Source organism: Molossus molossus, unplaced genomic scaffold (assembly GCF_014108415.1).
Source record: "Molossus molossus isolate mMolMol1 unplaced genomic scaffold, mMolMol1.p scaffold_m16_p_20, whole genome shotgun sequence".
NCBI lineage: Eukaryota > Metazoa > Chordata > Mammalia > Chiroptera > Molossidae > Molossus > Molossus molossus.
This window is the reverse complement of record NW_023425356.1, coordinates 19304128-19329869: the sequence shown is the minus strand read 5'-3', so window position 1 is coordinate 19329869 and position 25742 is coordinate 19304128. Positions and strand designations below refer to the sequence as shown.

The 25742-nt window shown below is 41.5% G+C and overlaps 2 protein-coding genes across 2 annotated transcripts; both read right to left on the bottom strand.

Moving 5' to 3' along the window:
- Positions 1-6622: 6622 nt before the first annotated feature.
- Positions 6623-6892, bottom strand: LOC118637671 (small proline-rich protein 2E). Its single transcript, XM_036273227.1, has 2 exons — positions 6845-6892; positions 6623-6793 (listed from the first exon to the last, which is right to left on the bottom strand). Exons 1-2 carry the CDS (start codon positions 6890-6892, stop codon positions 6623-6625), a joined length of 219 nt encoding a protein of 72 aa, XP_036129120.1.
- A 16323-nt stretch (positions 6893-23215) lies between these two features.
- Positions 23216-23512, bottom strand: LOC118637670 (small proline-rich protein 2E-like). The gene is made up of 2 exons (XM_036273226.1): positions 23465-23512; positions 23216-23386 (listed from the first exon to the last, which is right to left on the bottom strand). Exons 1-2 carry the CDS (start codon positions 23510-23512, stop codon positions 23216-23218), a joined length of 219 nt encoding a protein of 72 aa, XP_036129119.1.
- Between the last annotated feature and the right edge of the window lie 2230 nt (positions 23513-25742).

The following is a 25742-nucleotide window of genomic DNA, read 5'->3' as shown; positions in this document are numbered from 1 at the left end:
ATAGTACTCCATTGTGTATATGTATCACACTTTTTATATCCATTCTTCTACTGTTGGACATTTGGCCTATTTCCATATCTTAGCTATTATAAATAGTGCTGCTACAAACATGGGAGTACATATATTCTTCTGATTGGTGTTTCAGGCTTCGTAGGGTGTATTCCTAGAAGTGGGATCACTGGGTCAAATGGAAGTTCAATTGTTAATTTTTTGAGGTAACACCATATTGTTTTCCATAGTGGCTGCACCAGTCTGCATTCCCATTATCAGTGTACTAGTCCCCTTTTCTCCACACCCTCGCCAACACTTGTAGTTTGATGATTTGTTGATGGCGGCCATTCTGACAGGTGTGAGGTGATATCTCATTGTTGTTTTAATTTGCATCTCTCTATTGATTAGTGATGTTGAGAATTTCTTCATATGTCTCTTGGTGATTTGTATGTCCTGTTTGGAAAGGTGTCTAGATCCTCTGCCCATTTTTTAATTGGGTTCTTTGTCTTTCTTCTGTTGATTTGCATGAGCACTCTATATATATTGGAAATTAACCCCTTATCTGATATATCATTGGCAATTATGCTCTCCCATAGAGTGGGTTGCCTTTCCATTTTGATGATTGTATCTTTTCCTGTACTGAAGCTTTTGAGTTTGATGTAGTCCCATGTGTTCATTTTCTCCTTTGTTTCTGTTGTCTTAGGTGATGTATCAGTGAAAATTCTGCGAGGTATGATGTCTGAAATTTTAGTGCCTACAGTTTCTTCTAGGATTTTTATTGATTCATGAGTCATATTTAAGTCTTTTATGCATTTTGAGTTTATTCTTGTGTAGGGTGTAAGTTGATGGTCTAGTTTCATTTTTTTGCATGTAGCTGTCCAATTTTCCCAACACCATTTATTAAAGAGGCTGTCTTGACTCCACTGTGTGCTCTTGCCACCTTTGTCAATTATTAATTGAGCATATTGCCCTGGGTCAATTTCTGGGTTTTCTGTTCTGTTCCACTGGTCTATATGCTTGTTCTTGTGCCAGTACCAGGCTGTTTTGATTACAGTGGTTTGTAGTATAACCTGAAATCTGGTAATGTGATCCCTCCAACTTTGTTCTTCTTTTTCACAATTGCTGTGGCTATTTGAGGTCTTTCTTGGTTCCATATGAACTTTTGAAGTATTTGTTCTAGTTCTGTGAAGTAGGTCGTTGGTATTTTGATGGGGATTCCATTTAATGTATAGATTGCTTTGGGTAACAAGGACATTTTAATGATGTTAATTCTTCCAATCCATGAACAAGGTATGTGCTTCCACTTTTTTACATCTTGCTCTATTTCTTTTTTCAAAGACCTGTATTTTTCTGTGAATAGGTCCTTTATTTCTTTGGTTACGTTTATTCCTTGGTATCTTAATTTTTTTTGCCGCAATGGTAAATGGGGTTGTTTTCTTAGTTTCTCTTTCTGTGAGTTCATCATTGGTGTATAAGAATGCCATCGATTTCTTGATGCTAATTTTGTATCGTGTTACTTTGCCAAATTCATTTATTAAGTCTAGTAATTATTGATGTAGTCTTTGAGGTTTTCTAATATAGTATCATGTCATCTCCGATAATGACAATTTCACTTCCTCCTTTCCAATTTGGATCCCTTTTATTTTTTCTTCCTGTCTGATTCCTGTGGCTAAGACTTCCAGTACTATGTTAAATAAGAGTGGTGAAAGTGGGCATCCTTGCTTGTTCCTGTCCATAAGGGAAATGCTTTTAGTTTTTGCCCATTGAGTGTGATGTTGGCTGTAGGTCTTTCATATATGGCCTTTATTATGTCTAGATATGATCCCTCTATTCCCACATTGCTGAGCGTTTTTATCAGAAATGGATGCTGGATTTTTTGTCGAAGGCTTTTTTGGCATCTATTGATATGATCGTGTGGTTTTTATTCTTCATTTTGTTTATGTGGTGTATCAGATTTATTGATTTGCAAATATTGAACCAGCCTTGCATCCCTGGGATGAATCCCACTTTGTCATGGTGAATAATTTTTTGATGTGTTCCTGCATCTGATTTGCTAACATTTTGTTCAGGATTTTGGTGTCTATGTTCATCAGGAATATTGGCCTGTAGTTTTCTTTCTTTGTAATGTTTTTTTCTGGTTTTGGAATTAGAATTATGCTGGCCTCATAAAACGAGTTTGGAAGTCTTCCTTCTTCTTGAATTTTTTGATATAGATTGAGGAGAATGGGTGTTAGTTCTTTTTTGAATGTTTGCTAAAACTACCCTGTGAAGCCATCCGGGCCTGGGCTTTTGTTTGCTGGGAGAGTCTTGATTACATCTTCAATTTCTTCTGTTGTTATTTGTCTGTTCAAGTTTTCTCTCTCTTCCTGGTCCAGTTTTGGGGGACAATGTGTTTCTAGAAATTTTTCCATTTCACATAGATTGTCGAATTTGTTGCCATACAATTGTTCATAGTAGTGGTTAATGATCTTTTGTAGTTCTGTGGTGTCAGTTGTTACTTCTCCTCTTTCATTTCTGATTTTCTGTATTTGGGTTCTCTCTGTTTCTTGGTGAGTCTAGCTAAGGGTCCATCAATCTTGTTTATCTTTTCAAAAAACCAGCTCTTTGTTTCATTGATCCTTTGAATTGGTTTTTGGGCCTCCATGTCATTTATTTCTGCTCTGATCTTTACTATTTCTTCCTTCTATTTGCTCTGGGGATTTCTTTTTGTTTGCTTCCTAGTTCTTTAAGTTGTGAGGTTAGGTAGTCTATTAAAGATTTTTCTTGCTTCTTGAGGTAGGCCTGTAGTGCTATTAACTTCCTTCTCAGAACTGATTTCGCTGCATCCCATAGATTTTGTGTTGTTGTGAATTCATTTCATTGGTTTCCAGGAAGTTTTTACTTCCTTCCTTGATCTCCTCGGTAACCCATTTATTGTTTAATAACATGCTATTTAGCCTGATGTGTTCAAATATCTTTGCATGTTCTCCTGATCCCCAGTTCCTCCTTTTCCCCTGCCCCCACTCAGCATTCCTTTCTTGGTGAGATGTCCTAATTTCCACCTCTGTACCTAAAAATGAAGCAGCTTTTCATGCAGAAACAAACCCAGGTCTACCATCCCAGTTTGCTCACGCCCTGAAACCCATCCTGATGGGAAGTGAGATTGTGTCCGTGGACCGAAGGAGGGAGTGAAGATAAACATTAAAGAGAAAGAACATTCCATGTTATAATCAGGCATGTATATGTAATTGACCCAAATAACACTCTTCATTATTAGGAAAAATAACTAACTTTTACTGAGTATTAACTATGTGCAGAAATGCCCATAGGTTATGCTATTTAATCCTTCCCAACACCCAGTCCGCCCCGTGCTTTGCCAATTCATGTGTGGAATTCTGCTGCTGGTTATTGGTCCATGGGGAGGCACATGTCCTAAGAGGGTTCTAACAGAAGGAATAGAAGCGGCTGTATTCAACTGCTGGGCGAGGGATTTTTCTTTCTCCTGAACTAGACATGAAGGAGAAAGCATCCTGCCCATTACTGTTGATGACCCTCCTGCACACACAAAGGGAGCCAGCCTCACAACAAAGCTGAAAATCAGAACAGGACAGAAACATGAGAACTGGAGGAAACTAAAATTAATTCCATTCTACCTGGAGCCTTCTTCACCTCTGCACTTCTCCCTGTGTGAGCAAATCAATTTCACGTTGTGTAAGTCCATTTGAGTTGACTTTTCTGTTATTTGCTGACAGACCTGAGGCACGGTGGGGTTAAATAACTTGGCAGAGGAACTGGCTGAGTCGGGGTTCAACCCTAGGTGCCTGGCATCTGAGTTGTGCAAGCTGTCTCCCTAGGATTGAGAGGAGCCTGACAGCCCCTTCAGGAGTGTAGGAAGTTCATCTTTGTGACAGTTAATGTCATGTGGCAACTTCACTGGCTCTTGGGGTACCCATGTATTTGACTAAACTTCATTTCTGGGTGTGTTGTGAGATTAGCATTTGAATCAGTGGACTCAGGAAAGCAGATTGCCCTCCCCAGTGGGGGTGGGCATCATCCAAGCTGTTGGGGGGCTGCACAGAACAAAAAGCCGAGCACAGGAGAATGTGTCCCTTTGTTCCATGAGGTCACCTTCTTCTCCTGCCTGGACCTGGAATTCGCACCATCAGCCCCACTGGTTCTGTTTCTCTGGAGAACCCTGACTAATATAAGACCTTACAGCTACTATTTTTAAACAAGTAAGTGATTTGGAGCCAAGTTTGGAAAATCAAGTGGGTGGTCAGGCAGAGAAATGACTTCCTTGGCTCAAGTTAGGACACCCTCCCCGGGTGGCTGAAGGCAGCGGTGACGGAAGGGTCCCCATACTTTTCAGCACAGGCAGTGCAGCACTGCCAAAAGAGGGCCAGGATCTAAGGCAACTACTTTGAAGGACCTCATTTTTAAGATGTATTTCTAGCATATATAAGAAATCCAGGGTCTTGATTATTATAATCACATCTCACACACATTCAAGTCCCAGGCTTGAATCTCTGGACACATCTGAGTCCCCTCTCTATCTCTACTCAGACACAAAGTCCTGAACATTCTTGTTTCTTCACTGTATCTTTGAAATTCATCTTACCTGCCCATTGACCTCAATTACACCACAAAGTCCTTTCTCATCATCTCCTCACTCCATAGTCACCACTTCACTCTTTGGTCTGTTGTCCCATCTCCAGACTCTCTGCTCTGACCTCCTCACCTCCCCCAACAACTTCATTATTCCTACCTTTAAAAAGACTCAGAAACCTGCAGTATAGCATTGTACAAAACATGCAGGCTTTCTTAAACATACATGGGCAAATCTTGGTTCTGCCATTCATTAGCTGTGTAACATTGTAGGTTATGGGACCCTATTAAGCCTCAGTGTTTTGTTTTTGTTGTTGTTTGTTTGTTTGTTTGTTTTTTCATCTTTAAAATGGAAGAAATAGCAGGTACCTTATTGAATTGTTTTGAGGATTAAAAAAATTAAAAACACTGCTAGCGCTGGTAGGTGTGACTCAGTCATTGGAGCATTGTCCTGTACATCGAAAGTTTGTGAGTTTAATTCCTGGCCACAGCATATGTTTAGGTTGTAGGTTTGGTCCCTGGTTGGGGCATGTACAAGAGGCAACCAATTAGTGTTTCTCTCTCACATTGATGTCTCTCTCTGTCTCTCACCAGAGTGTGTCTAATGATGGACACCTAGGACCACAAAATATAATATACTAGAACTCATATCCCTCTTTCTGCAGCTTAATTTTCTGAGGGACTAAACACTCAGAAAACAAGTTACACAAGAAGAGTAACTTTGAAAATCTAAATAAACATGGAAGTCCCCAAAAGATAGGGTCAGAACACTAAAAAAAAAAAAAAGTAATTTCAGAGGTAAAAAATGATTGGACCATGATGTGGGGTGAGCTGTTGAAATAGGAAGAACAGATGATCACATGAAGGAGACACAACACTTTGCCTTTTGAAAACATTATTATTTTTTATGTTTTAAGAACAAATACAATTTTATGCACCCCAGCAATAACCAAATACTTTTTATCTGCAATATTATATAAATGTAAAGTGAATTAGAAAGTAAAGAGAACAAAAGAATATAAAAAGGGTAGTCAATTGTAGGAACCTTTTTGTTCCTATTCTGGTTATGTCTAGCCAATTTCCTGTTTGAGCAAACATCTTCAAGAGGATGTTGGTGATAGTGATGGTGATGGTGATGGTGGTGGTGATGGTGGTGGTGGTGGTGATGGTGATGGGGATGGGGATGGGGATGGGGATGGGGATGGGGATGGGGATGGGGATGGTGATGGGGAAGTTGATGGTGATGGGGAAGTTGATGGTGATGGTGATGGTGATGGTGATAGTGGGGGAATTGGTACAATGAAAACAATGATGATGAAGAGAATGTTTATCTGCTGCTATACCAAGTTATAAATATGGGTCAGACATTGTGTCAACTAAATTACACATATTCACTCAATTTCAGGCCTAAGACCAGTGTGTAAGTTAAAAATTATATTTCTCACTTTGCAGTAGAGAGATTGAAATCTTTGTGAAACCCATAATTTGATTGTCAAATCAAAGAGGAATCTTTAGAAATAATATATATTTGAAATGATATAGAAATAATATTTCATATGACATCAAATTTATGTAACATTGGCATTGAGATCCTGAGCCTTAGGATCAAAGAAGAATAATCATAAGCCAAAAAGAAAGACAATGTTTATCCCATCACAAATAAGCACTTTATTCAGGAAGTGGAAGAGTAGTTACAGGTGCTCAGGTGGTAGAGCCCTCTGCCCACATCACAGATACAGCACCATGCAGAGAACTCTCTGTGGCCACTAGGAAGAGAACTTCCGATCTTCCTTCTGAAGCTGGGGATGCTGTCACAGCTGAAACTGTCCTTTCTCAGCTTCCTTTCCTTCCGGAGAGTAGCAGGAGAACAGACTCAGGAAGGAAATCATTAGCTGTCAGGAATAATCACGGGCATACGACAGGCTGAAGGGTGGAGGAGCTTCTTCTGCAACCATGATGGGCTTTGAGGAGTAGATGGAGGAGGGGCTGGGGAAGTGGGTGATCCAGTTCTTCTTCTCCTTTCCGGCCCCTGATGAACACTGAGCTGTTAGTTTCCCTTGGGTGGGCATTTCTGCTGGCATGGTGGAGGAGGCTGCACAGGAGGGCATTTTTGCTGACACAGCTGAGGTGGGCATGGCTCAGGGCACTTTGGGGGTGGGCATGGCTCGGGGCACTTTGGGGGTGGGCATGGCTCCGGGCACTTTGGGGGTGGGCATGGCTCAGGGCACTTTGGGGGTGGGCACGGCTCTGGGCACGTAGGTGGGCATACTGGAGGTGGCTGGCAGGGCTGCTTGCACTGCTGCTGTTGATAGGACATCTTTCTGGAGTCTTGAATCTGAAAGAAATTACAGGAAAGTGTTCACTAGGAGGGCCTCCTACACAAAGAGAACCCAACGCTCAGACAGCACCAGGGGAATCATCTCTCCAGTCCCCAAGAAAGTGCTTTCGTCTCTCAACTGCAGTTGAAGACTCTCTGGCTTTTCCCTTCATCTTTATAAGATTGTTTCATCAGCCCTAAGAAAAACCTGTCTTTCTGCTTCCCATTTTTCCAAAAAAAATATTGCTGAAAGAAGAAAGTCATATGTTTTGTATAAAAATAACATCTTCATGAAAGTTCATCACAAGTTCTAAAGTCCATCACCCCACAAGCAATTTCTATCCTCAGTATCTCTTCTGAAGTCACAATAGGCTGACTCAGGTACACAGCCTCGGACTGTTCAGGAACCATGCAAAGAGACTGAATTCACACCAGAACGGAAGGGACATCAACCAATATTTTAAAAAAACAAACAAAGAAATAAAACAACAAAAAAAACGTTTGTCTTTCCTATTCTTTATATCAACCCTTTCCTATTAATGTGTTTTCTGTACAGGATATCAAACTATCTACCTGTACACAAGTGAGAATAGTATATCAACATGCCCCAATTCTAAGGTTTTATCTAATAAGTAGCATCAAACCCATGATCATGATTTAAGACACAGCACACGTGCTGTCCTTAGATACAGTCAACACTTGAGAGCACCAACACCCAGTTGAACTCTAGAAATCAGACTCACCAGTTCCGCACAGTGGATCAGACGTGAGTGCAGGAGGATGGTGGCTGGAGGGCAGGTCCCCTCTTTATAGCACCTGCTGCTCCGCCCAGGGAAGGAGAGCTCCTGACTCTGACTTGGTCCAGTCATTTCCCATCCAAAATGCAAATCCACCCATAACTGGCTCGACAGTGGTTGTGTAAGCAGAATGCATCCTGCCCCGGGGTCTCCCCGCTGCGCTGCCTGCTCATGACTCAGAGGCCCTGCCTCACCCTCAGTCAGGGACAGGGCTGTGGGGGGTTCGGAGTCTCTAACTGCTGTTCGAAGGCTTTCATCCTTGATTGGGGAAGATGACCCCTTCCTATCTTTCACCTTCATAAAATGTTCTGCCCTGTTCCATTTCAGCTGGTTGTCATTTTGTTGCATGTCCTGGGTTGAAAAGAGCCTGGCTACCTGATGACACCTCGCTCTTGACCCAGAAGGTCTGTAAATGCATTTGTCTGTGATCCTGTGGATGCTGATCTAAGTCCTCCTTTCCTTCTTCTGAAACGGGCTGGGGTAAGGTTACAGACCATCTCAGTAGATACCCCATAACAATAGGAGGAATATTCAGTAAAATGTGACCTCCAGGGTTCTCTGTGCACTGTTTTGATCTTGCAAATAGAGCGCATATAGCTAAATTGCTATAATCTTTATAAATCTGTCACCTTTGCCACATGGAAAATACTAGGAACCCACATCAGCTATTGAATTTCAAAGCCCTGGCTGGTTTGGCTCAGAGGTAGATCATCAGCCAGTGGACCAATGAGTCCCAGGCTCAATTCCAGCCAAGGACACATACCTCCATTTCGGTTTGTCTCCTACCCTGGTCGGGGTCATATGGGAGGCAAACAGTCGATGTGTCCCTCTCACGTTGATGTTTCTGTCTTTCCCTTTCTCTCCTTTCTTTCTCCCACTCTACCTGAAGATAAATAGAAAAATATCCACAGGTGGGTGAGGATTAAATTAATAAATAAAATGGGTTAATTTATAAAAAATAAAAAATAAAAGAAATTCCAATATTCTGGCATTTCCTCATCTAATAAGCAATGTTATTCAAATAACTAATTTTATACTAATTTAATATTCATTAAATAATTGACACTTTGACATAGAACCTGTTGGAAAATTCAAGACAAATTTTAAATAACTTTATGTTCTGCACCAACATTTCTGGCCAGGCACGAACGTGGGAGCTGGAGGTAGAAAACCACCTCTTTGTTATTCTCTGCACATCTGGCCATGTCCTAGTATAACTCTTTTTGAAGAAGAATCCCACCGATAATCTCCCCTCCTCCTCGCATTGACATGCACACACCAAAGCCGCAGCCCTCAGTAGTCATATGTACGTATGCCACAGTTCGGCAGAAAACGGGGTATCATACTCAGGTTTCAAAACACAAGGAATGAGTTTATCCAGGTTCCAACAATCAGACAGAAATTCTAGAGTTGGTCAGACGATGATATATTTGGAAAAAATGGGTGGTAATAAGAAAGTTAATAAGGATAATAAAACATAGCAATATAATACTAATACAATACATAATGTAATAACAACATAGATAATAGAATGATAAAATAATAATAATACTGACCTCTAAACTGTTACGAGAAATAAATTAAATAAGAAACTGCATGAAGAGCATGTAGCAAAGTCTATCAAAAGTACTCAAATAGTAAATTAATAAATTGTTAATTAAAGACATAGAGATAAAACCAAGTTCAATTGTGTCTGGTGGTGGAGAATGTGATTAGTCTTATTCTTAAAAAGATCTGTTATACCATCTCTATTTTAAGTCAGTTCCAAAATATTTTTAAAGAAAGCGTATAAAAACACCTGGCTATACTGACGTATAGAAATAATAAAGTGGGTTAATTATAACAACTATTAGGTGTCAAAAATCGAAATTAAAATCAAATAGAAATTTAGAACACAGTCTAAAAACAAGACAATTAAATTGTTCTTAGGTATTTGGACTCACTTAGAACTTCTTCTGAATACTGTTAAATATTTTTAAAAATCCAAATACAATAAAATCCAATATATATTGATTTTATTAGTTTGAAAAAATTGAATTTATAAATATTTATCACTCTGCATGAAAAAATATGATGTAATTTTTAATTTAGTTTGTTATTACCATACTTAGAAATTTAGGACAATAGAATAAGCTCGAGTTTAAATGCCACATTCCTCCTGTGGCAGTTTGCCTGGTCAGGGTAAGTCCTTAGTGAGAATTAAATAGGCATCAGGGCTAATCTTCCAACAGGAAGTAGACTTCGTAAATTCTAGTTTTATACAGACATACTTCATTTCATTGCCCTTCACTTTACTGAACTTTGTAGATATAGCTCTCTCTCTCTCTTTTTTTTTTTTTTTGTTACAAATTGAAGGTTTGTGGCAACAGTGCATCAAGCAAATCTTTGGGCACCAAAAAGATTATGGTTTGCTGAAGATTCAGATAATGGTTGACATTTTTAAGCAAGAAAGTACTTTTCATTAAGGTATATACATTGTTTTTTCAGCTGTAGTACTATTCCACACTTAATAGACTACATGGTAAATAAAGACTATAAAGTAAACATAACTATTATATGCATTGGGAAACCAACAAAATTCACGTGACTCACTTTATTGCAACATTTGCTTTGTTATGGTGGTCTGGAACCAAACTCACAATATACCCGAGGTATGTCTATACTCCCTAAAAGTGGTGTCAGAATATTTAAGGAAGTGATGTCAAGGGCTAATGGAAAATGAACGTATCCTGTGTGATGTGCGTTAATGAGATTGAGAACGTCAGGTAAGAAATGGAACAAATCATACATTTCTCCTCATAAGAGTCTTTCTAAGCTAGCAAAGTCCATGGGCTGTTGCGTCCTTCCAAAAACAGTCATAAAAGAAAACAGAGAAAGCTGGGTAAAAACTGCAGAAAACTCTAGGGAGAGAAAGCCCTTTGAACTTTAGCATGGGGATGGAGGTGACTTTTGCCTGGGAAGAGAAGGCTGACCTAATTATAAGAGGGAAAATCAGAAAAAATTAAACAAAATATAAAAATTCCTAAAAACATCTAACATATCAAAACTGACTCAAGATCTTCTAGAGCTAAGTTTTACCATATAATCTAATAATAGCACTCCTAGAAAGTTACCCCACTGTTTTAAAACCATGTCCACACAAAAACCGGCATGCGAATCTTGACAGCAGCTTTACTCAGGAGGTGCCTTTCCACAGGTGACTGGATGAACTGCACGTTTAATCCAGAGCTCCCCTGAAACCTACATCCCCCCCTTTCCTTTCTACTCCACTCTGCAAGGGCCACTTTACAATAAAGAAAAAAAGTTATTTGGAAAGAATAAAGAGTAAAAGTTATTTGGAAAGAAGGTCACCTCCTAGAAAGGCAAGGCAGCATTGTAGGTTAGTTTAATTTAATTTTATTTTTTATTTTTTTATTTTTATTTTTTTTTATCCTCACTCGAGGACATTTTTCCATTTTTTTGTTCAGATAGAGTGGGAGGGAGAGAGAGGAAGACAGAGAGAAACATCGACGTGAAAGGGACACATCGAGTGGCTGCCACCCGCACGACCAACCAGGGCCGGGGACAAACTGCAACCGAGGTACATGCCCCCAGCGGGAACCGAACCAGGGTCTCTCCGGACTGCAGGCTGACGCTCCAACCGCTGAGCCAACCGGCCAGGGCAGTTTAATTTTATTATAGTCGTCCATTTGTAAACACTAATTCCTTTCATAGCATTTCCCAATGGTTGGAACAGTGTTGTGTGCTACAGAACCTCACATGGCAAGCAATTTTTTACATTATAGTTATTATCTATCTTAATCTACATTTGGAAAAGGCATAATTTCAAACTTGTCATGTATGATACGACCTAGAATTCCTATTTTTAAAGTCTACTGATTTGGTGAGGCTGGTTGGCTCAAGGTCTTCTCTTTGTATCTCCCCACCAGTCAGATACAAACACACCTGACCACCACCAAATGTAAGATCCAGGAACACAGAGTTTCGACTTTGTTTATCTCTTACTAATATATCCTCATGATCTACAATAGAGTCTGGCCAAAAAAAAAACAAAACAAAACAAAAAGACATGGAATAAGGATTAGTGAATTGATTCATTGATCTAGTGAAATCATCAAAATTATTTCGTAGCCCTGGCCAGTTTTGCTCAGGGGTTAGAGCATCAGCCTGTGGACAAGAAACTCCGAGGTTCGATTTGGGCCAAAGGCACGTACGTTGCTTGCGGTTCATCCCCGGCCCAAGTTGGGGTTATGCAGGTGGCAACCAATCGATGTGTCTCTTTCACATCGATGTTTCTCTCTCTCATGTTTCTCTCTCTCATGTTTCTCTCTCTCTCTCTCTCTCTCTCTCTCTCTCTCCCCTCTCATCACTCTGTCTGAAGATAAATGTGAAAAAAAAAATTTTTTTCCTAGAATGTACTTTTCCAAAGTGAGAAGGAATATGAGCAGGATAAGACAAAGAAGGCACACCCATCGCCCTCTGCTCCCCAGGTCAGCTCTAGGCAAAGCAGACACACTGAATCATCTAAACTTCTGCTCAAGGGACCAGACACCTAACACCAATTCCTTGCCTGGAACCAGGAAGTTTTATGTGGAATCAGCATTGGCCATGACTGCCAAGAATAAAGCCACCACCCTCAACAGTGTAGAACAAGGTATCTGCACATTGTGCCATCGTCACTGAGACCATGAGTGCTGGGTCACAGACCCGGGCATGCCAAGGGACTTCCTCCAACACTAAATGACTCCTCATGTCCACATCCTAATTTCATAAATGAGACTTGACTTCCACAACCCAGGATTTATGAATCACTGTCTAAGTCTCATGTCACAGTAACAGGGAGATCAGTTTCTGAGGACACACCTCCCAAAAGGTGACTGTTGTCCTTGACAATGAAGACACTAATGTTTCTTCAGGTTTGGTGTCCCAGACCCCTCAAAGCAAAAGCCTGATGCAGACTTGGTCCCTGAGCATCTATGGATTCTCCTTAAACGGTGAGTCAGCCCCCAGAGCAGCTACTATCACGTGACGAGCCCACAGATGGCTGCTTCGGCCACCCAGTCACTCTTGACCCCTGAGACCTACTGTTCACCAACACCTGCTCCTTGGTTAATAAGGAGTCCTTGTAACCAGCTGACGGCTTGGGGGGGTGGGGTGGAGATCCCATGCTTGATTCAGTAAGTGGGTGAAAGCCAAAAAGGAACTTCTCCATCCCAACAGCCCTACCCTAGGTTAGGCCTAAAATACAGGGGTGAGGGAAACTCCTAGTGGAGAGGGAAAGACAAAAATCAATGAAATCTAGACATAGACAAATGTAAAGAAATACAGTTTGTTAATAATAATGAGATGTGAGGTTTAAAATGTAAGTATATGACAACAGTAACTCAAGGGCCTGGAATTAGACTGGTGAAGTTAAGGCACCCTAAGGTTACTCGGGTTTTCTAAGAAAGAGATAAAGTACTAATGTTTATCAGATTACAGTGAGTCAAGTATGTTTGTTTTAATATTTACAGTGTCCTCTAAAAGATTAGCAAATCAGTATGTATCCCCCCCAAAAAAAACTAATGGGAAGGGAGGAATAATAAGAATACTTAATCAATCCAAAAAGAGGCAAGCCCTGGCCAGTTTGGCTCAGTGATGGAGCATCAGCCCACAGACCAATGAGTCTCAGGTTCAATTACAGTCAAGGGCACGTACCTCAGTTGTGGTCGGGGTCCTGGGAGGCAGCCACTCCATGTGTCCCTCTCATGTTGATGTTTCTCTCCCTCTCCTTTCTCACTCTCCCACTCTATCAGAAGATAAATAGAAAAAAACCTTTTGGCAAGGATCGTTTTTTAAAAAAAAAAATAAATTAATGAAAAGAGGCAAGATGCCCAGCCAGTATAGCTCAGTGGATTGAGCTTTGTCCCACTGTTCGATTCCTGGTTGGGGCCCATGCCCTGGTTGTGGGCTCCATCCCCAGTAGGGGGCGTGTGGAGGCAGCTGATTGATGTTTTTCTCTCACATGGATGTTTCTATCTCTCTCTCCTCTCCTCTCTCTCCAATAACATTTTTTAAAAATAAAAATAAACATTTTAAAGAGAGAAGATATAAAGGAATGTTAAAGGCATGGGGTTCAGCTTCTACTGAGGATGTAGAAAGCTAGAGAGAGCTGCACCCGCACCTCCAGCAGGTTACTAGTCACATAAACTACAGAAGCGTAACTTTTCTCAAGCCCATGAAAGCAGCAGTTTTCAAACAAGCCCAGAGTTTCAAACTCAAGAAGAAACAGAAGAGGAGCACCGGCTCGCCTATATCAAACCTCAGGAAAAAGAGATGTCAGGAGCCATCAATCAAACAAGAACTCAGCTAAGATGTCTAATAAATTCCCAAACACTAAGTATCGGCTACCGTGACAGTATGGGGTCCAGATGTCCCAGAAACAGGGTGCTTTGCACCCACTTGAAGCTTCTTCTCCCTGCTGCTCCATGCGCATGAGAAGTGCTGGGGCTGGGCAGGCAGATCAGAGGATCCCCACTCAGGGTGCAGGCACAGGGGAGGGAGCAGCCATCGCTGTAAGAAAGACACAGCACCCTCTCCTCTTTGGCAAAAGACAGCCTTAAGCTTCTGGGGAAGGGGCAGCAGATTCTGTTGCCCCCCCGGGCACAAATAAAGACCATTGTAGCTGGGAAGAGTGGAAGAATAAAGCCTCTACTCCTAAGTAGATTGAGGAAGAAGTCTTGGTCTGTACCTGTATCTTTGGAGTCTCTCATGCTAGGAGAGAACACATTTCCTCTCTCACGCAAGATCTACCAACAATACAAGGAAGAATTTGGCTTCTACGGGAAGGAGATACAAGATCACTGAGAAAGCCCATACTCAGGATTCATTGCTTCATAATTGTTATTAATGAACATTATTATCACCATTATTCCTAGTGATCACATAATTTGAGGGGACTAGATGTCATCTGTGGTTATGCCCATTTTCTCCAGGAATATAGCCGTGCATAAAACAGAAAAATAACCGGCAGGTCCTCCAGAGACCTTAGTTCTAGTCCCTGTTCTCTCTCTGAGAAGTGGGTGTCCTTGCCCTGGTGGTGTGGCTCAGTGCCTGAGAGCCATCCCATGGACTGAGAGGTCCCTGTTCGAACCCGGTCAGGGCACAGGCCAGGTTTGAGAGCCCACTCCCTTGGGGGAGGGTCATGCAGGAGGAAGCCCATTGATGTTTCTCCTGGTCAATGTTTCTATCTCTGTCTCCCTTCCTCCCTCTCTAAAAAAATCAATGTAAAAAAAAAAAACACATATTTTTTAAAAAGTAATGAGGGGGTGCATATGGTCATTTTTATAGACCCCCCTCAACTCTCAAGGTCCTCTACACGTTTTCTTCTTCTATTTATTCCGTGTTCCCTTTCCTTTAAACTCACATTTCCCACCTAAATCTAGGGGCTTCTCTCTTCAGGACTGATTGCTGCGTAAGGTCCTGTCTCTTCAGCATTCTTATACATTGCTGCCCTCAGAATGGAGACTAAAAGCCTTTCTTTTTAAAAAGGTTTAGCTGTTCGTCGTCCCTGTATAGAAAAAGGAAGTGTGAACCACATCACAACCGTCCTGGACTAGATGGTAAACCGAACTCCCTGCTCCTACAGGCAAGTGGGAGAAACAGGGACAACTAGGTTATGGCAGTGGCTGTCTTTCCTGAGCTGGGCACGAGGGGGCGCCTGCCCTCTGCTTTCATTCTGGAGGGAATGATTTCCCAGCTTTCAGGAGCTCCTAACTCCTGCAGAACCCTCCTAATTCCTAAGCCTCTAAACCAGCAGATGCAAGGATTGAAGATAATGCTTTCCAAGGAATTTCTCCCCAGGCACCTACTTGAAATTTGCCAGCATTGGCCAGCCCCGTTCTTTTACAGCTTCTACCCCACGTATAAGGAGGCCCTTGGAGAGGTCAAATTTAAGTAACCTTGAATATGGTCTTTGGAAATGGGCAATGCCCTGACCAGCCGTGAAGGCTGATCTGAGTGTGGACCAGTGTCCTCTAGAAATAGAACACAGAATAAGAACATGTAGAATTTAAGAAAGTTTTTTTTTTACTAAATGTAGACCTTTTTCTATTTCCATACACATTTTAAATTCTACCTTTTAGTTGGATTTTGGAGTAGGGTTTGCTTTGAATTCACAGACCAATTTGGGAGAAAATTTCCACTTTTACAACATTAAGTCATTTGATTTATAAACATGTTTGTCACTCTAGTTCTCACCTGTGAGAATCTTGCACACATTTTATTGTATTCATTTATGGCTCCATCACATATTGCTGTACTGTAATTAGTATGTTGTATTTTATTTTCTAGATGTTTATTTCTAACATACAGGAACAAGATTTGTTTTGTTTCCTGATTTTTTATCCAGTATTTTTTATGCCCTCTTGTGTATCTTATTAGTTTATTTTTAACTAGGTCACACTTTAATGTACAAATTGTGATGTACAAACAGTAGTGTTTTTAGTTTGGATGTTTATTGTTTTGTTTCTTGCCTTGTCAATTCCTACATTTTGTGTTTTCTTTCTCTTTTTTTTTAAACTTCTTTATTAATTTGTTTTTTCCTTTATTGATATTAGAGAGAGAGGAAGGGAGACAGAGAGAGAAACATCGATGAGAGAGGACACGGACTGGCCACCTCCTGCCTGCCCCCACTGGGGATCAGGCCCACAACCTGGACTTGAATGTGCCCTGACTGGGAATCGAACTGACACCCTCTTGGTGAAAGGGTCGACGCTCAACCACTGAGCCACACCAGCCGGGCAATGTGTTTTCTTTCTCTTAACAGCCCCCTTGCGTGTTTCCAGCCCAGTGTGGTATAGCGTGGGAATTTCAATCACATGGTTAAAGCCTTCCCTCGTTGACCACTAGGAGTAATGTTTGCCACAGGCTCTTTGTAGCTGTCTTCTCAAATTAAATAAAATCTTTCTATTACTAGTTTGCTGAGAATTTTTGTGTGTGTGAGCCACGAGTAAAGGTTGAATTTTATCAATTACTTATTTCACAGCTCATATCTTTGGGACTTACAACAGTCCATTTTATAATGCAACAACAATTTGAATTTCTGGGCACTATTTTTTCTTTGCAATTTGGGCATGCAAACCAGACAATGATTTCCTGAACATATGTCTTTATGAAAATATTCAGTTGAGCACACAAATAATCACCCTTCCAGATTACTACAGACAATCACTTTAGCAAATGTTTTGTCATTAAATAACATGTGTCATCATATTTCAATTTTCACATCAATTTCCTTGCCTACCACCTCCAGACTCCTAAGTCAATGCCACATACTTAGCATTTGTTACAGTAGCACCCCACCTCAAGGAACTAATGTCTATATTGGGTCAAATACATTAACTAGAGTAGAAACAGTTCTCGGATATCAGTGTTGATGTTTATTCCTGTCACAGTCTGATGAGGGTTGAGCTGTAATCCAGACCCTCCTTCTGGCTCAGCTCCATCACTTGGAGCCTCACTTCCAGCTGCTGAGCGGCGGATGTGGGAAAAGGAAGATCTTCATGTTTATTTTTTTAATTACAGTTTACATTTAATATTATTTTGTGTTGGTTTCAGGTGTTCAGCATAGTGGTTACACAATCATATACTTTGCAAAGTCCCCCCCCCCCAATATTGTATGTACCCACCTGCCCCCATACATAGTGATTACAATATTATTGACTATATTCCCTATGCGATACTTTACATTCTCTTAACTATTTTGTAACTACCAAGGTGTTCTTCTTAATCTGTTTACCTTTTTCACTCAGCCCCCAATTCCCCTACCCTCTGGCAATTTTCAGTCTGATCTCTATGTCTAAGAGTCTGTTTCTATTTTGTTAGTTTTGCTCTTTAGATTCTACATATAAGTAAAATCGTATGGTATTTATCTTTCCCTGACCTATTTTGTTTAGCATAATGCCCTCTAAGTTCATTCATGCTTTCGTAAATGGTGATACTATTTTTTATAGCTAAGCAATAATCTATTGTACATATGGACCACCCTTTCTCATTCATTTTTCTGTTGATGGGCACTTGGGTTGCTTCCATAGCTTGGCTATTGTAACTAATGCTTCAATGAACATACGGGTTCATTCATTTTTTGAATTAGTGTTTTGGGTTTCTTCAGATATATACCCAGAAATGGAATCTCTGGGTCTAAAGACAGTTCCATATTTCATTTTTTGAGGAACCTTCATACTGTTTCCCATAGTGGGTACATCAGTCTGTTCCCAGTAGTGCATGAGGGTTCCCTTTTCTCCACATCCTCACCAACACTTGTTACATGTTGATTTATTGATGATAACCATTCGGACAGGTTGAGTTGGTATCTTATTGTGGTTTTACTTTGCATTTCTCTGATGATTAGGGATGTTGAACATCTTTTCATATGACTATTGGCCATCCGTATGTCCTCTTTGGAGAAGTGTCTATGTAGTTCCTCTGTCCATTGTTTAATTGGGTTGTTTGGTTTTGGGGTGTTGAGTTATATGAGTTCTTTATAAATTTTGGATATTAACCCTTTATCAATGTACCATTGGTGAATAGCTTCTTCACTCAGTAGATTGTCTTTTTGTTTTGTTAATGATTTCCTTTGCAAAAAAATTTTGGTTTGATGTAGTCCCATTTGTTTACTTTTTTTCTTTATTTGCCCAAAAAAATATATTAGAAAAAATATTGCTAAGAGAAATGTTACAGATTTTACTTCCTCTGCTTTCTTTTAGGATTTCTATGGTTTCCAGTCTTACATTTAAGTCTTTAATTCATTCTAACTTTATTCTTGAATATGATGTAAGAATGTGGTCTAGTTTTATTTTTGCATGTACCTTTCCAATTTTCCTAACACCATATACTGAATAGACCAACCTTTTTAATATTAAATATGTTTAGGTTATATGATTTGATATGAAGCATTTGTTGCTTTTAAAATATACTAGAGAGCCCTGGCCAGTTTGGCTTAGCTTTTAGAGCATTGGCCTGAGGTTCGGAGAGACTCAGTTTCGGTTCTCGCTAAGGGCATGTACCTCCGGTGCAGTTTGTCCCCGGTCCTGGTTGGGTTATATGGGTAGAAGCCACTGGATGTGTCCCTTTCACATCAATGTTTCTCTCTCTCTCTCCCTCTCTCACCCTCCCACTCTATCTGAACAAAAAATGAAAAAAATGTCTTCGGGTGAGGAAAAAAATGAATAAATAAAAAATACTGGAGATAATCCACAGAACTTATATGCATGTAAGCATAACCAATGGTCACGGTCAACAAAGCCGGGGATGAAGGGGGAGGATGGGAGGGGGGTGTCAATGGAAAAAAAGGAGGAACATCTGTAACAAAAATAAAATTAAAAAAAAAAAAAAAGAATGGTCGAGAAATTGTTCCTGTGGAACAATCTGCTTCATAGATTAGCATGAGAACTTATTTGCAAAAAAAAAAAGTCTGAGCATCTCACGTTTAAAACTCCATAACACATGTCACAGCTTTGAGACTGCCAACCATCTCTGGGTTCAGTCAGCATCAAGAGCCTGGTCATAAGAACCCAGCTTGCACAGGCTGATGGCACGTGAGTCCGCATGCGTAGGCAGCCGCTGAACCCATTTCATTCGGGCAGCTACTCATCGAGACTTTTCCCCAGAAACTGATTTAGCCCTAATGATTCTGAGTAGCAATGACTTCTGCTTAATTAGTATAGTAATCAGTGCAAATTCCCTCTAAATGGTAGAGACCCATTTGGCAGGTGCCAAGTGATGCTTAACCAGGACCTAATAGGTGTAAAAGCCTCAGTTCTGGTCCTTCCCAGCTAGTTGCCAAGTACATAAAGATGGAATGAGGTCCTAAGTATGCCTGGGTGGATGAGTTGTTTAAAACTTCCCTCTAATTGCTGATAAGAGCCACCTCCTCCTCCATCCCCCCAGTTTGTTACTCTGAAGCCAGATTTGGCTCCAGAAGTGGAAGAGAGCAAAAGTCACTTCACTGACACTTTGGTATCTCTGCTCCTGATCCCCAGTTCCTCCTTTTCCCCAGCCCCCACTCAGCATTCTGTTCCCGGTCACATGTCCTAATTTCCACCTCTGTACCTAAAAATGAAGCTGCCTTTCAGGCAGAAATAGCCCAGGTCTACCATCCCAGTTTGCCCACACCCTGAATTCCTTCTTGATGGGAAGTGAGGTTGTGTCTGTGGACCAAAGAGGGAGTGAAGATGAACATTAAAGAGAAAGAACACTCCATGTTATAATCAGGCATGTATATGTAACTGACCCAAATAACACTCTTCATTATTAGGAAAAATAACTAAATTTTATTGAGTATTAGCAATGGGCAAAAATGCCCATAGGTTATACTATTTAATCCTTCCCAACACCCAGTCCGCCCCGTGTTATGCCGATTCATGTGTGGCATTTTGCTGCTGGTTATTGGTCCATGGGGAGGCACATGTCCTAAGAGGGCCTAACAGAAGGAATAGAAGCAGCTGTATTCAACTGTTGAGGAAGGGGTTTTTCTTTCTCCTGAACTAGACATGAAGGAGAAAGCATCCTGCCCATTACTGTTGATGACCCTCCTGCACACACAAAGGGAGCCAGCCTCACAACGAAACTGAAAATCAGAACAGGACAGAGACATGGGAACTGGAAGAAACAAATTAATCTCATTCTGCCGGGAGCCCTCTTTACCTCTGCACTTCTCCCTGTGTGAGCAAATCAATTTCCACGTTGTTTAAGTCAATTTGAGTTGACTTTTCTGTTATTTGCTGACAGATCGGAGGCACGGTGGGGTTAAATAACTTGGCAGAGGAACTGGCTGAGTCGGGGTTCAACCCTAGGACTGCCTGGCATCTGAGTTGTGCAAGCTGTCTCCCTAGGATTGAGAGGAGCCTGACAGCCCCTTCAGGAGTGTAGGAAGTTCATCTTTGTGACAGTTAATGTTATGTGGCAACTTCACTGGCTTTTGGGGTACCCAGGTATTTGACTAAACTTCATTTCTGGGTGTGTTGTGAGATTAGCATTTGAATCAGTGGACTCAGGAAAGCAGATTGCCCTCCCCAGTGGGGGTGGGCATCATCCAAGCTGTTGGGGGGCTGCACAGAACAAAAAGCTGAGCACAGGAGAATGTGTCCCTTTGTTCCATGAGGGCACCTTCTTCTCCTGCCTGGGCCTGGAATTTGCACCATCAGCCCCACTGGTTCTGTTTCTCTGGAGAACCCTGACTAATATAAGCCATTACAGCTATTATTTTTAAACAAGTCAGTGATTTGGAGCCAAGTTTGGAAAATCAAGTGGGTGGTCAGGCAGAGAAATTACTTCCTTGGCTCAAGTTAGGACACCCTCCCCGGGTGGCTGAAGGCAGCGGTGACGGAAGGGTCCCCATACTTTTCAGCACAGGCAGCGCAGCACTGCCAAAACAGGACCAGGATCTCCTAAGGCAACTACTTTGAAGGACCTTATTTTTAAGATGTATTTCTAGCATATTTAAGAAATCACAGAGTCTTGATTATTATAATCACATCTAGCACACATTCAAGTCCCAGGCTTGAATCTCTGGACACATCTGAGTCCCCTCTCTATCTCTACTCAGACACAAAGTCCTGAACATTCTTGTTTCTTCACTGTATCTTTGAAATTCATCTTACCTGCCCATTGACCTCAATTTCACCACAAAGTCCTTTCTCATCATCTCCTCACTCCATAGTCACCACTTCACTCTTTGGTCTGTTGTCCCATCTCCAGACTCTCTGCTCTGACCTCCTCACCTCCCCCAACAACTTCATTATTCCTACCTTTAAATAACTCAGAAACCTGCAGTGTAGCATTGTACAAAACATGCAGGCTTTCTCAAACATACATGGGCAAATCTTGGTTCTGCCATTCATTAGCAGTGTAACATTGTAGGTTATGGGACCCTATTAAGCCTCAGTGTTTTGTTGTTGTTGTTGTTTGTTTGTTTTTTCATCTTTAAAATGGAAGAAATAGCAAGTACCTTATTGAATTGTATTGAGAATTATAAAAAATAAAAAATACTGTTATCCCTGGTCAGTGTGACTCAGTCATTGGAAAATTGTCCTGTACATCGAAATGCTGTGAGTTTGATTCCTGGCCACAGCATATGTCTAGGTTGTAGGTTTGGTCCCTGGGTGGGGCATGTACAAGAGACAACCGATCAGTGTTTCTCTCTCACATTGATGTCTCACTGTCTCTCTCACCAGAGTGTGTCCCATGATGGACACCTAGGACCACAAGACATAATATACTAGAACTCATATCCCTCTTTCTGCAGCTTAATTATCTGGGGGACTAAACGCTCAGAAAACAAATTACATGGCAAGACTAACTTTGAAAATCTAAATAAACATGGAAGTCCCCAAACGTTAGGGACAGAACACTTTAAAAAAAAGGAATTTCAGAGGTAAAAATGATAGGACCCTGATTTGGGGTGGGCTGTTGAAATAGGAAGAACAGATGATCACATGAAGGAGACACAACACTTTGCCTTGTTGGGAACATTATTATTTTTTACGTTTTAAGAACAATTACAATTTTATGCACCTGAGCAATAACCAAAATACTTTTTATCTGCAATATAACATAAAAGTAAAGTGAATTAAAAACTAAAAAGAACAACAGAATATGAAAAGGGTAGTCAAGTGTAGGAACTTTTTTGTTCCCATACTGGTTATGTCTAGCCAATTTCCTGTTTGAGTAAACATCTTCATGATGGTAATGGTCATGGTGATGGTGATGGTGAAGGTGATAGTGGTGGAATTGGTAAAGACAAAAAAGGTGATAATGAGGAGAATGATTATCTGCTGCTATACCAAGTTCTAAATATGGGTCAGACATTGTGTCAACTAAATTACACATATTCATTCAATTTCATGCCTAATACCAGTTTGTAAGTTAAATACTATATTTCTCACTTTGCAGCAGAGAGATTGAAATCTTTGTGAGCCCCATAATTTGATTGTCAAATCAAAGAGGAATCTTTAGAAATAACATGTATTTGAAATGATATAGAAATAATATTTGGTACGACATCAAATTCATGTAACACGGGCAGTGAGATCCTGAGCCTTAGGATCAAAGAAGAATAGACATAAACCAAAAGAAAGACAATGTTTATCCCATCACAAATAAGCACTTTATTCAGGAAGTGGAAGAGTAGTTACAGGTGCTCAGGTGGTAGAGCCCTCTGCCCACATCACAGATACAGCACCATGCAGAGAACTCTCTGTGGCCAATAGGAAGAGAACTTCCGATCTTCCTTCTGAAGCTGGGGATGCTGTCACAGCTGAGGACTGTCCTTTCTCAGCTTCCTTTCCTTCCGGAGAGTAGCAGGAGAACAGACTCAGGAAGGAAATCATTAGCTGTCAGCAATAATCACAGGCATACGACAGGCTGAAGGGTGGAGAAACTTCTTCTGCAACCATGATGGGCTTTGAGGAGTAGATGGAGGAGGGGCTGGGGAAGTGGGTGATCCAGTTCTTCTTCTCCTTTCCGGCCCCTGATGAACACTGAGCTGTTAGTTTCCCTTTGGTGGGCATTTCTGCTGGCATGGTGGAGGAGGCTGCACAGGAGGGCATTTTTGCTGACACAGCTGAGGTGGGCATGGCTCAGGGCATTTTGGGGGTGGGCATGGCTCCGGGCACTTTGGGGGTGGGCATGGCTCAGGGCACTTTGGGGGAGCACATGGCTCGGGGCACTTTGGGGGTGGGCATGGCTCAGGGCACTTTGGGGGTGGGCATGGCTCCGGACACTTAGGTGGGCACACGGGAGGTGGCTGGCAGGGCTGCTTGCACTGCTGCTGTTGATAGGACATCTTTCTGGAGTCTTGAATCTGAAAGAAATTACAGGACAGTCTTCACTAGGAGGGCCTCCTACAGAAAGAGAGCCCAACGCTCAGACAGCACCAGGGGAATCATCTCTCCAGTCCCCAAGAAAGTGCTTTCGTCTCTCAACTGCAGTTGAAGACTCTCTGGCTTTTCCCTTCATCTTTATAAGATTGCTTCATCAGCCCTAAGAAAAACCTGTCTTTCTGCTTCCCATTTTTCCAAAAAAAATATTGCTGAAAGAAGAAAGTCATATACTTTGTATAAAAATAACATCTTCATGAAAGTTCATCACAAGTTCTAAAGACCATCATCCCACAAGCAATTTCTATCCTCAGTATCTCTTCTGAAGTCACAATAGGCTGACTCAGGTACACAGCCACGGACTGTTCAGGAACCATGCAGAGACTTTGAATTCACACCTGAACCGAAGGGACATCAACAAATATTTTAAAAAGAACAACAAAAAGAAACCTTTTGTCTTTTCTCTCCTTTATATCAAACTTTTCCTATTAATGTGTTTTCTGTACAGGATATCAAACTATCTACCTGTACACAAGTGAGAATAGTATATCAACGTGTCCCAATTCTAAGGTTTCATCCCATAAGTAGCATCAAACCCATGATCATGATTGAAGACACAGCAAACGTGCTGTCTTTAGATAGAGTCAACACTTGAGAGCACCAACACCCAGTTGAACTCTAGAAATCAGACTCACCAGTTCCGCACAGTGGATCAGACGCGAGTGCGGGAGGATGGTGGCTGGAGGGCAGGCCCCTCTTTATAGCACCTGCTGCTCCGCCCAGGGAAGGAGAGCTCCTGACTCTGACTTGGTCCAGTCATTTCCCATCCAAAATGCAAATCCACCCACAACTGGCTCGACAGGGGTTGTGTAAGCAGAATGCATCCTGCCCCGGGGTCTCCCCGCTGCGCTGCCTGCTCATGACTCAGAGGCCCTGCCTCACCCTCAGTCAGGGACAGGGCTGGGGGGGGCTCGGGGGCTCTAACTGCTGTTCGAAGGCTTTCTTCCTTGATTGGTGACGATGACCCCTTCCTATCTTTCACCTTCATAAAATGTTCTGCCCTGTTCCATTTCAGCTGGTTGTCATTTTCTTGCATGTGCCGGGTTGAAAAGAGCCTGGCTACCTGGTGACACCTCGCTCTTGACCCAGAAGGTCTGTAAATGCATTTGTCTGTGATCCTGTGGCTGCTGATCTACGTCCTCCTTTCCTTCTTCTGAAACGGGCTGGGGTAAGGTTACAGACCATCTCAGTAGATACCCCATAACAATAGGAGGAATATTCAGTAAAATGTGACCTCCAGGGTTCTCTGTGCACTGTTTTGATTCTGCAAATAGAGGACATATAGCTAATTGCTATAATCTTTATAAATCTGTATCACCCTTGGCTCATGGAAAATACTACAAACACACGTCAGCTATTGAATTTCAAATATCCTGGCTGGTTTGGCTCAGCGGTAGAGCATCGGCCGGTGGACCAATGAGTCCCAGGTTCGATTCCAGCCAAGGGCACGTACCTCCATTTCGGTTTGTCCCCTACCGTGGTCTGGGTCGTGCGGGAGGCAAACAGTCGATGTGCCCCTCTCACGTTGATGTTTATCTCTCTCAGTTTCTCTCCTTTCTTTCTCCCATTCTACCTGAAAATAAATAGAAAAGTATCCTCACGTGAGGATTAAATAAATAATTAAATAAAATTTGTTCATTAAAAAAAAGAAATTCTAATGGTCTGGATTACCTCATCTAATAAGCAATGGTATTCAAATAACCAATATTATACTAATTTAATATTCATTAATTAATTGACACTTTGACATAGAACCTGTTGGAAAATTCAAGACAAATTTTAAATAACTTTATGTTCTGCACCAACATTTCTGGCCAGGCACGAACGTGGGAGCTGGAGGTGGAAAACCACTTCTTTGTTATTCTCCGCACATCTGGCCACGTCCCTAGTATAACTCTTTTTGAAGAAGAATCCCACTGATACTCTCCCTCCTCCTCGCATTGACATGCACACACCAGAGCCGCAGCCCTCAGTAGTCATATGTATGTATGCCACAGTTCGGCAGAAAACGGGGTATCATACTCAGGTTTCAAAACATAAGGAATAAGTTTATCCAGGTTCCAACAATCAGACAGAAATTCTCGAGTTGGGCCCTGGCCAGTTTGGCTCAGCGGTTAGAACGTCGGCCTGCGGTCA

Coding starts and splice junctions, on each gene's coding strand:
- LOC118637670 (XM_036273226.1), bottom strand. CDS start 23,512: ATGTCCTATCAACAGCAGCAGTGCAAGCAGCCCTGCCAGCCACCTCCC. Junction 23,387..23,464: donor AGCCCTGCCAGCCACCTCCC/GTGTGCCCACCT, acceptor AAGTGCCCCGAG/CCATGTGCTCCCCCAAAGTG.
- LOC118637671 (XM_036273227.1), bottom strand. CDS start 6,892: ATGTCCTATCAACAGCAGCAGTGCAAGCAGCCCTGCCAGCCACCTCCA. Junction 6,794..6,844: donor AGCCCTGCCAGCCACCTCCA/GTATGCCCACCT, acceptor AAGTGCCCTGAG/CCATGCCCACCCCCAAAGTG.